The sequence below is a fragment of the Thunnus albacares genome, chromosome 15 (assembly GCF_914725855.1).
Source record: "Thunnus albacares chromosome 15, fThuAlb1.1, whole genome shotgun sequence".
NCBI classification, from domain to species: Eukaryota; Metazoa; Chordata; class Actinopteri; order Scombriformes; family Scombridae; genus Thunnus; species Thunnus albacares.
The window spans coordinates 22,638,309-22,649,804 of record NC_058120.1 but is presented as its reverse complement, the minus strand read 5'-3'; the positions used below and the strand labels follow the sequence as shown (position 1 = coordinate 22,649,804).

Below are 11,496 nucleotides of genomic sequence, written 5' to 3'. Positions count from 1 at the left end.
CCTTGTTGACACCTATTTATTGAATATTCACACATACAGAAAACACAGAGGCTCATATTACACTTCAAAGAATCAATAATAATAGCAGTAATATGGTAATGATAGACATATAATTATAACAATCATAGTAATCATACCGTGTTAAAATCAAAGTAATAACAATGTTCATTTCATATCCATAAAATAGACATATTCGAGTATCACTGTAAATAATATCGAGTGATGACATTCCACCTCAGATCAAACGGGGCAAAAATAATCACTTTGGAGTTAAAATGAGGTTATAATGCAGGTAACACACACACTCACACACACATACAGTATGTATGTACATTTGAAGACACCCAGTATCGCCCAGCGACTGTGTGTCAATAATTCATAAAAGTATGATTTCACGTCAAATCATCCCCGGGTCTGTTTTAACATCATTAAAGCGTATTTGGCTGGTTTAGAAACAATAAATGTTACAATCACACACTGTTGAGTTTCAGCACCTCCATGTGTTCAGGTCAGAAACACACATTTATGTTATTTTTCAATCAAAAACAAACTGATCTAGCTTCACAAATTCACACAGAAAATGTTACGAGAGCGTTGAAAAGTAACAGAAGTGTGTGTCATCTCATGCTGGACATATGGAAAATCCCTTTAATGAACCGTTTTTTATTTGAACTAAAGCTGTTTTGTTTATTTGTCCTGGAATCTGAGGTTGTGTAATGCCGTGATAATGGCTGCACTGTCTCAAAGGAAAGCTCTCGCTGCTCAGTGACCCCTCTGGTTTTATGCTGTAGCTTTATAATTACGGCCGGACAAAAGGCTCACCTTGAAAAACAGGCCAATTAAATGAATCAAAGCTTGAAGTCAGCTGTGCAGCTTACTGAACGCTGCCTGGTTTAGTTTACAAGTGTCAGCATACATGCACATATCATACTGGACATTATATCTGTAATTTTCTGAGTGCAGCCATTACTCCAACCATGTCATATTGATCCCAGATGATTCCACAATCAAAAAAAAAATCACAGAAAATTAAGAAACGACACCTCACCGTACCTGACTGTAATATTTCCTTAAATACTGTGTGGTTATTATATCCATAGCAAACATGATTACTGTCTAGTTTTGCCCTTTTTACGATAGAAAAAATATGTAGCAGCAGGTGAAGTCAGGCATCACAGATGTTGCAGGTTACTCTGCTGAAGCAATGAATCTAGTTTGTAGCAAAGCTTCATAAATCGTTTGGGAGGATTGAAAAGGGGGAGAAGAAGGCACACCCATGAAGCTCAAACACAGGAGAGCACCTAGTGTGTATGCTAGACATGTGCTGTATGTGTCTGGGCTGAGATGCAACGTTTTTGGGCAACAGTTCCCACAGAATAATCACATGAGTTCACTCAGTGCTGCCAGGAAACATTTTTAAGAAACTTCTAACCACTTGTTGCCCAAATTCGATGTCTCAACACATCGTCACCTTTCCTGTTGCTTTTGTAGGACGTAAAGCGAACCGAAAAGCCTCGTCAGTTCAAGAACAAACTCCAAACTACATTTTTAAAGCGACAAAAAAAAAAAAAAAAAATTCAGCGTCTTCCTCGCTTTAATAGCTATACATCAAATAAAGGAACAATGACGGATTCTCATTGGAAAAACTCTGAACATCAATAACTTATTTAGCTATACACCTCTTTGCAATAGATAATCTCAATAACAATATTACAAAACTACCAGGATTCAGTCACCTACAGTAGAAAAGCCAGAACTAAGCGAGCTGCTTTAGCACCTTATTCAAGAAGCTTCACAGTCGTCATCTTTAACCCATTTTTCCATGAACAGAATCGCCCGCTCGTATGATACACGAAACCAAAAAACCCTCCCTCCTGTTCTGAGAGCTGCACCGCAGAGAAAGGCTGCATGAAGGCCTCGCTTCCCGTAGCATTTTACACGCCGATGCTGTATTTTATTTATTTATTTATTTATTTTTTTTTTACAGACGATACAGAAGGTTCACACGAGCTAAGCCACTAAGAAAAGCGTCTCATTTACACGGACGAGGATACGACAGTGACAGCAGCGGAGAGTCGGGACTATTGCTCTCATCCGTGGATCGTTGCACCTGCTGACCAGTCTCGACCCACCCTCACACACAGTCACACACACACACACACATACACACACACACACACACTCTAAAAGACTACCTCTGTATGTGTGTCAGGATGAGAATGAGGAGTAAAATGCACTAAATTGTATCTAGATGGAATGACGGAGTTCCTTTTTCTAAGTCGACCCATTTAAAAAACAACCTCTTCCATCCGGCTTGAGATCATAATTAAATTTGGTTTCTTCAGCGACAGCTTATCTGTATCACGTCAAGATCCATTTTGGCAGAGTACTGCGGATGGTCCATGAGTCCAAGGTTTAGGCATGATAAAGGCATGGCTCAGCGCTGGGTGGGCCTCTTGCAGAGAGTCACGGGGTCAGTCGGTCAAGGGGATGAGAGGAGGGGAGTTGACGAGGTGAGGGGGGTGAGAGTGGGACTGGTGGGATGAGCCCTGGGGAATCCTGGAGAGGTTTTCCCAAACTGGTGGTGAGTCTTTTAGCACACGGAGCCGGTCGGATCTGCCTCCCCGGGGGTGTAGAAGTCAGGGATGGGTAGACCAGTGTGGAGGGTGACCTGAAGAGCAAAAGAAAAATATGTGTACATAAAAATTTAAAGGATAGATTCACAGTTTTTTTTTCCCACTGAAATGTTTTTTGGTTTTTCTCTCGCTGTAATCATTCCTCCTGTTCATACTGACCATTAGAAGATTCCTTTCAGATCTTGTTTTGGGCAAAAATAGATTTAAAAGATAATAATAATGAGGCTTCAGTCATCTGAGGTTGTCAAATAAAGTTGAGTTCTTCCACAGTTGCAGACTTTTTGGTAAAACAAGTCCTCTTTGTGTTGCTACCGACAGTGTTTTCCTGTTCAGCTGCAGTGGAAGTATTGGACAAAAACAAGGAATTTGGCACTAAAAAGACTGTAACTGTGAAAGATATTGACTTGATTTGACTCATGTGGACAGCTGAAGCCTCATATTAGTTATCACATAAACTGTGAATGTATTCTCTAAGTGTTGATAATTTATGGTGATTTATTTTCTGCCTGCGGGTGGAGCTGTTGAACTGTTTCTTCAGTCACTAACGTGTTTTGTCTTAGAGGCATTTTTACTTTCATCACCAAGAGACACAGGACAAAAACTGGCTGAGAGCAATAAGAAATTCAAAGCTACTAACTGTTGTTTGAGTCTTTGAAGATTCCTCTTTTAAGGTTTAATCCTCAAAGCCCATATTTGTAAAACTCGGAGAAGCAGTTGTAATGAATAATAACCGTACTCATGTGATACTTTATTGATCTGCTTGTAAAAACTGTGCCTGCAGCTTTGCTTGGGGGATGTATGAATGCAGAGGCAGCTATGAAACAGCGCCACCTGGAGTTAGTAGAGACTCACTGCATTGACAACTTACAAATTTTAATAAATGGTTTATACTGAAGAAAATATTCCTACAATTAGTATTTTTTATGGAAATGTGCTACCCCATTTATGTTGTAGTTACTGATACATCATTGTACCCCCTTATTTTTTATTTCTGTCTCTGCAGTTTATTGTTTTTTCTTATTTTACTTGTAGCTAATTCTGTTTGCCCAGATGTATTTATTTTGTTTTGTTCTGTTATTTGTTCTTCATTGACTTTCTGTAATATGTGGTCTTGTGTTTCATTATATTTTGTATATATTGGAGAAGTTAATACAAATTTTAATAACAAAAAAAGGTTTATATTGATGGTATGTTATTGACAGAAAATTATTTTGTAATTACATTTTAGCTGAATAATGCATTTGTTTACTGTGACACTGTATGAAGAATACAAAGTTATTTTAATGTGTTCAGCTTTTTAAAACAGAAATAATTTAACCATTTATTCCAGAACTCATTAAGTAGAGCCTGACATACACTACATTTTGCAAACATTAACACACATTTGAATAAAGATTAAAAACCTGCATACAGTAGATTTAAATGCTACTGCAGGAGGAAGCTGGCAAGAAAAAATTGCTATAAGCAAGCAGTGGTATATCAGCGAGGATATGTAGATTCATTTATACAGTATGAGCCTAGTTTATATATATACATATATATATACATTATATATATAAGATATGTCATGTACTGTACATGTATAATTGGATATCAAAAGTGGAACAAGAGACTATAAAACAACTTCTGTAACGACCTGAACCACCACAAGGCTTGTTTGAATGTTTTAAGCAGCCAAATAATTACAACAATCTTGCATCTCAGAAATGGAAGTAGTTTAAAAGTGTAGCTTTCTTTTTAATTGGTGTGTATTGTATATGGAATATTGTTTGATCATGTAAAGTTAATTTATATATTGTTTTGTGATATTTAAGTCAATAAATGAATTAACTAACTAACAAACTAATACCACCTTGTGATATAAACATTATGATTTTCTACCTGGACATTTCGGTTGAGGCTGATAGCAGGGTAATAGACGCCCTCCAAGCCCTCAAATGCCACTGGACCCTGCTGCTCATCATTGATGAGGAAGATGATGATCCTGCGTGTGAAGTCAAGCAGCACTCCTATTGTAGATCCTTTACTGATGCCACCGTCCGTCCTGCACGGTCACACAGAGAGAAATCAACTGAAGAGATGACAGATCTTTACATAAAATAAGTGCTGTTATCTGCAATATCCTGCCAGATTTGTGATACACAGAGATTATTTGCAGGTGTCTTCTAATCCTGTCATGGATTTTCCAAATAAACTTTTTATATAAGATGCATAAAAGACTTAAAAACAACTTATTGTCAGTGCATGGCTGCAGAAGTGATGATAAACAACAAAACCAAAAAAGAGTGTAATTTCCTTTAAATACCTGTTGGTGTGTGAGTTGTTGTGCATGAACCAAGAGCGATTGTTGTCCACGTACATGGCCCAGGCCTTGTCGTCCTTCCCCAGCATCACATCCTTCAGGACGTCACCCCGTGCGATCCCGAAGGCCGGGTCCGGGTGGTTGTCATAGCGATCGACGGTCATCTCCCAGTAGTGCACGCCGCGGGAGAAAGCGGAGTTGCCCATCACCACTCTGTCGTCATAGCTGTTGCACGACACCGTCAGGTTGTCGTTGGAGAAGATGATGTCCGGGTGGGCGGAGGCGGTGTCAAACGTGAACCAAGCGACTGGGAATAGTTAGCACAAACTGTCATTTAGCATCTGTGATGTCACTGACTTATAAAACCTGATGTGAATCACGAGCATGTTGGACAGACTTTACAAAGGTGACATGAGTCTAGAGGTTGAAGGTCAGATGAGGTGAAGTTACACTTTAAAAATAGCTTTAATAAAAGGAATAATAATTATATGAAAGAAGATGATCATTCTCTATCACCATTATGATCATATGATTAATAATTCTAAGCATTAAACTATAGCAGAAACTATTTAATTATCACACCTGTGTCACGCTCATAATAACTGGCATTTGTTTTCACCTGCTTGGAGCACCAGATAGGTGCTGTTTACTGAATCCAGATTCAGTTCCCAATCAGAAAGATGTAATAAACTGACTTTAAATTCTTAGTAATTTCTTCATCATCATACAACAGTCAGTTCACACTAAATTTAAAGAAAATAAAACATGTTTCTCACTTATCCCCCAGTGGTATCTAGTTGTAGTTGTCCTGATAGTTTTGGTTTTATTTGAAGGGGTTTCAAGATCTTTGCAGCCTTCACTTGAAATTTTGTTTGTGCTGTTTGAAGCATTTGAAATTTTCAACATCAGCAAGTCTTTTTTAGAAATAATGGTTACTCCTCTGGAGAATCCACAAACCTCCCTGTACTTAATTTTCAACAGGCCTTTTTTCTGCCAAATGTAAAAGAAAAAGGTCAAATCCATCCACAACAAGATCTGTGGATCTAGTGGATCATATTCATGTTTTAATGATGTGAGCACTACAGATGAATTAGTGTTCACATTCATTGTATTATGTTGGTGGTAGAGATCTCCAAACCTCAGCAAATAACACCAAAACCATCTGCATAAATGATATCTCTGGGATTAAGTTGAAAATTATGTTAACATATTTTAATTATTTATGCCTTTAACCATCTGCGCCGTTGCGTTACATTCAAGCAGGATAAATCAAATGCTAATAATTAAGTTGCTTGACTCAGGGTTGGAAAATATATCATCTTAACTACTCTATATAGAGAAATGTTGGAGTTTAACAGGCAGGCGTTTGTGCTTTACATGGGCTCCACTACACGTGCTTGTCCACAGCTTTCATTGGTGTCACTATGTGCTGTAAAGTTTCATTACATAGCCTTATTTCCCAAAGGAAAGGCATTTATTAGGGGCCTGTATTGAACGTTTAATATGTGCAGCCCACAGAACAGCAAACTGCCCGCTTGCTGGTTTAAGAGTGAAGACAGGCAATGGCCAGGAGGAGATCAAAGTGGAAACAGTCAGCAATGAGAGCCGTCCATACCTGTGCCTATAGATTGCATATCGCATGGAGGGAGTCCAGCTGAAATGTGAAATGAAGCGGGGAGGAGGAAGAGAGGGAAAAAGGGGAAAGAAAAGAGGGGAGCAGGAGAGTGGAGCAAAGCAGTGAAGCAGACAGTGTAGAGGTTTCGGGAGGGGTGGCGGAGAGGGTAAAAAAGCAGGTTTGATCAGGGAAGCTGGTTTTGCTCAGTGGCCGAAAGATTACAGAGGAGGTCCCAAAAACAAAACTGAAGAGCTCCTAGAAACAAACCAGGAGAGACTTGAAAAGAACAAGCATGAAAACAAAGAGAAAAACTGTTCTGGTCGAGAAATTCAGGCTTTTCTTTCTGACTAAATCAAAGCACAGTCCGGTCAGGCCGAAGGAGGTCAAATCTCTGCAAAACACTGAAAACGTCTGAGTGGTTAGATCACTTTGTGCAGCCCCCAACAGATGCTGAGTGCTCTCTCTGTCAGGTAGGGAGGCTGTCTGGGCCTTTCAGGTCCACTGATGGATGACAAGCTTCCCCGTCTATGCAGAGCAGCATTTAACTAATGGGAAAGCAAGCACGTGGGCGGATTATACATGAATCAGCCGCTACTGGATGCACCTGGTTTAAAAGCTCAAAAACACCCTAAAACAGAATTCACATCCTGCTGCTGCTGTTGGGTTAAAACCTTGCTGACATGTTGAAGGCTTTTAGTGTCAATCATTTTTGTGTTAGATAAAAGGTAAAATAGGTTGAGGAAATTTCATGACCCTCAGGTCCTTAAAACCACTTTGAAAACCATAATTGCAAACTTAAAATGCAAGTTTTTTAAATCTGAATTTCTAAGTTGACTTGTTGAAGATGCAAGGGTTTAATTTGGCAGCAGCAATTTGTTATTCTGAAGATCTTCTGGAGTTCAGTCAAGATTTTTTTGCTGCAAATGAACACGTTGTTCCCAAAAGTACAAGGAAACTGAGGCAAGACTCTAGTCTGTGATCTCATCAAGTGAAAATATTTTGCAGACTATACTCCTACTAATGTTAGACCTGTTATAAAATACCTGCCAGCTGTTTGCTAGAACACAAAGTCATGATCAAATTATATGTGGATTTATTTGTTTTTTCATTAAGCTCCGCATTAGCTATTATCACAGTAGTAGTTACTCTCCTGGGTTCATGCACAACAGTCATGGTTCATCATCAATAACATAAAAAATCCAACATTTTATCAATGGAAATGTACCCAAGACTCTTTGAAGGTTTGATGAGGCAAAAAAAGAAGTACATATTTTGGCACAGTAACAACACCAAAGAGTAAGCATGGCTGTGTTTTCAATTCGCAATTTAACACCTGTGTAAACGGAAATGAAAAAATCATGTGTAAAATCCACCTGAGAAACACAAACACAGAGTAGCAAACATGTGGCAGGTAGCTTGGAAAGCAAAAGTGCTGAAAAATGAATATCCAATTTAAATTTTATTTGTGTCAACTGAAAGCAGTTGCCATTTTGTAAATGATAAAAATAAGAAATAACGAGTGATAAAGAGTGATAGTGAAGATACAGTATATACAGTGTAGAGATGTGCTCTGGCCCTCTGCATAGTCTAAGAGAAATCAAAACAGTGCACATTTCTAAACAGCATCTAAATGTCACTTGTTTTCTGTCATTTTTTTAAATCTTAAAACTCAGTTATCTTAAATTGGTTGTGGTTTGTACAGTTTGTGTTATGTTTACATGTCCTCTTTTAGTCACGACTGCAGAACAACTAGTACTTATAACCATCTTCACCCGGCCTCTATTTCCTTGTAATTAGCTCTGCCAGTATATAAACCAGCCTTCATTCCCTCCCCACTTCCCTGCCAAACCGTGTCCTGTGCATATCATCTTAGCATCTAGTTGTTCTGCTTTTGTCTGCCTTTTCTTGCCTAGCCTCTTTTCTTTGTTTGCCTGTTTGGACTTGACTAACTGTTATGGTTACTTGTTTTGAACTACAGACACTGTAAAACTTGTTTAAATCAAACCTTCTGAGTTGTGCAAAACTGAGCTTTTACACTTGTTCCCTTTTTCGTTCTTAGAAGCACTTCTGTAAAGGTTTTGAAGAGTGATATATAAATAAAATTTCTTAAATAACACATATATGGAAGTGGTTTGTATCTGAGGTCTTTACTGCCAGTCAAGAAGCTCTAGAAAGTATGTTTTATTGCCAACACAGACTAGAGTCTTCGCTCTTTCTTTGGATTCTAACTTTGTGGGCATCAGAGGAACAAATGGATGGATTTTGTTCAAGGGTGTGTTTTTTTTCTTAAAGATATACAGTTATATACAATAGTCGGAGGAGTAGGAGGAGGAGTTGGTGCTTTACGTACTCTCAGAGGTCTGCATGATAAGCGTCTTGCTGTACTGTCCCACTCCGCTGGCATTAAAGGCCTTCACTCTGGACTTGTATGTACTGTTGAAGTGGAGCCCGTCCACCGTGCAGATGGTCTCTATCCCCACGTACACTTCCTGTAAAGACACATAGAGTTTCCTGTGAAGACGCTCTGGCAGATACAGCGAGTGCGTAGTCATGACACCGAACAGACAGAGAGCCCTGTTTTTTTTAACCCAGCAGGCTCTGCATCTGAAAGGAAAGTCCCGTTTGGATTTGGCAGGGAGTGCAATAAGTGAGAGTGTGAGTTTGTACAACTGAGCGTGGGTGAGGCAGCCCACATGGGAGTATAAATAGACATGGGGACACAACTCGCCAAGCTCAGCGTGGCACTGTGTTGGCGAGCCTCAATGAGTCAGAGAATGGAAGAGGAAGAGAAAACTTCCTTTGCAATTTGGAAAATTTTTGTTTGTCAAAGTTAAGCATCAGGCGCAGATATGACATAAAGTGATTTGAGTTGAAATTGAAGAGACGCACAGACCTGCGGCAGACAAAAACAACAGTCGGACATTTAAAACACACAAACAAACAAACTTTGGTACAAACTAAACAGCAAATTTAAACACAACAAATATAATATGAAGTTCCACAATGTGTTCTGAGATGATTCTCTACATTTACTCTGATCATATATCTGTGTTGTAAATTTCAGGCTACCACTGAAAGACTCTAAGCTTTAACAGAGTTTGGCATCGACTGCCTTCCAATTAGCAGTTAGCGGATAGAGTTGGAGGATCTGTTGGCACATTGAATGTAAATGTCCACTTACGGAGCAGTTGTAATTAAGATAGAGGCTCGTACTTTCGATTACAGAACACACAATGAACTCGAAAGGGCGAGAGATTACGGCCAGCTGGCTTTAGCTACCAGGCTTCAGAGAGGCAGGTCACTGCCTGCTTTTCCTAAATTAAAACACAGGATGCCTCAGCAAACAGCTGCTGCACCATTCACATTACACAGGGAGCATTCAGCTGATGCTCTGAGTGTTAGTAACTGTAATCTCATTTCCCATCTATTCAGTTTTATAAAGTGTAAAAGTCAATCAAATTTCACCAGTGCAGCCTTACAAAATCTGTGTCAAAAGTGTAGCCGGGGGGCTGATTTGTTATTCTTTTTTTTTTTTAAGCATTTAGAGATCTTACAAAGAAAAAATATCATGTTTATGCAAGCATGAAAGCTGAGCATTTTAAAACGATTTTTAAAGACAAAGCTGATGACAGATCACTGAAATCAGAGAAGACAAGTTAAAGAAAACAGGGAAGGAGTATAACTGAGACTGTAACATTTAGTAGTGAAGGAGGTGCTATATATTGTATTTTCAACATGAAGAAAAGGTGTGTGTGTGTGTGTGTGTGTGTGTGTGTGTGTGTGTGTGTGTATTTGATCTCAGTTATTGCACTGTCAGGGTTTTATTTTGCTGTCCATAAGAGCTAGTAATTTGAGTTATAAAAGTAAGGAAAATCAACTGTAACAACATCAAAACATTATCAATTAAAGCTTCAAAAACAACAAGTAAGTTGAACCTCAAATATCAAACCACTTAGATTATGTGATATTTGATATTATAGAGGAATCTGATAGAAATGTGCTTCGGCTGTGTTCATAACCTCAGTTTGGTCAAAGGATGAGATGGGATTACAGTGACTTTTAGCCTGTTTCCACTGCAAGAACTCTTCTTCTGGTTCCTCTGGATAAAATGCAGGAACTCATACCTGAATTATCCAGAGGAACCAGAGACGACCTTTAGTTTCTCTGCTACAGTTCCTGGTGCAGAAAAGTCCCTGCTCTGAGGGTGGTACTTTCCAGTGGCCCAGGGGCAATACTAGGATGAAGGTAGGACATTGTTGGTGTCCTACTAACTGTAAAGGAGTTCTGACTGACATTGCAGAGGGTAGATAAAGGGTCGAGTTTTCATTTTCTGTGGTACAAATTTGGCAGAAGCTTTGTTTGTATACTTTTGCTTCCTGTACATGATAGCCTGTATCGGTTGCTCCTGTGTTTCAGTAGGAAATGGGAACAGCAGATTTTTCTCTGTTCATTTACTCTCATTACATGGACAAACATACTGTAGCCCCAAAACAAATGAACAACATGGATTCTGCCACTATGGAAAAAAAGAGTATTGCTTCCTCACTTTTCTCTCTGTATTAGTAACCATTATTTCCTTTCGAGTAGTGAGTCTGTACAGTGTTTGCTTTAAGTATTTGCCAGATTTAAAGAGTGAAACAACACTTTCTACAGCAGCAAGTCACTTGGCTGGAGGCTTCATCCTTAAGTTTAACATCACTTTAAAAAAAATGATTGTTATGAGAGTCAACAGGTCTACAGAGGAACTTTACAATTTTAGAGGTCAGACAGATATCCGTTGCCATTTTAGTGAGGGCATTGTTCAGGAGGTATAAGTTGCTGTTATAACAAAGCAGGGGCCTCAATGTATGGAAAACCAGGGAGGGTCTAAGGTGGATGGATTACATGGTGAACCTCTGGGAGGGTACGAACACCGCTTTGATCCCGGATCACACTTCCTGCGG

General features: G+C 39.1%; 1 protein-coding gene across 2 annotated transcripts in view; it reads right to left on the bottom strand.

Annotated features, from left to right (window-relative positions):
- Nucleotides 1-11,496, bottom strand: part of trim9 (tripartite motif containing 9) — a 45,259-nt gene continuing 33,763 nt past the window's right edge. The window contains exons 7-11 of one of the 2 annotated variants that reach the window (XM_044374292.1): nucleotides 8,904-9,042; nucleotides 6,554-6,592; nucleotides 4,942-5,245; nucleotides 4,518-4,680; nucleotides 1-2,671 (exon numbers count right to left, since the gene is read on the bottom strand). In XM_044374292.1, the coding sequence (XP_044230227.1) occupies nucleotides 2,594-2,671; nucleotides 4,518-4,680; nucleotides 4,942-5,245; nucleotides 6,554-6,592; nucleotides 8,904-9,042 (723 nt within the window). In that variant the 3' untranslated portion in view covers nucleotides 1-2,593. The remainder of the gene's footprint in view (nucleotides 2,672-4,517; nucleotides 4,681-4,941; nucleotides 5,246-6,553; nucleotides 6,593-8,903; nucleotides 9,043-11,496) is intronic. The other variant, XM_044374294.1, reaches the window with a different exon arrangement.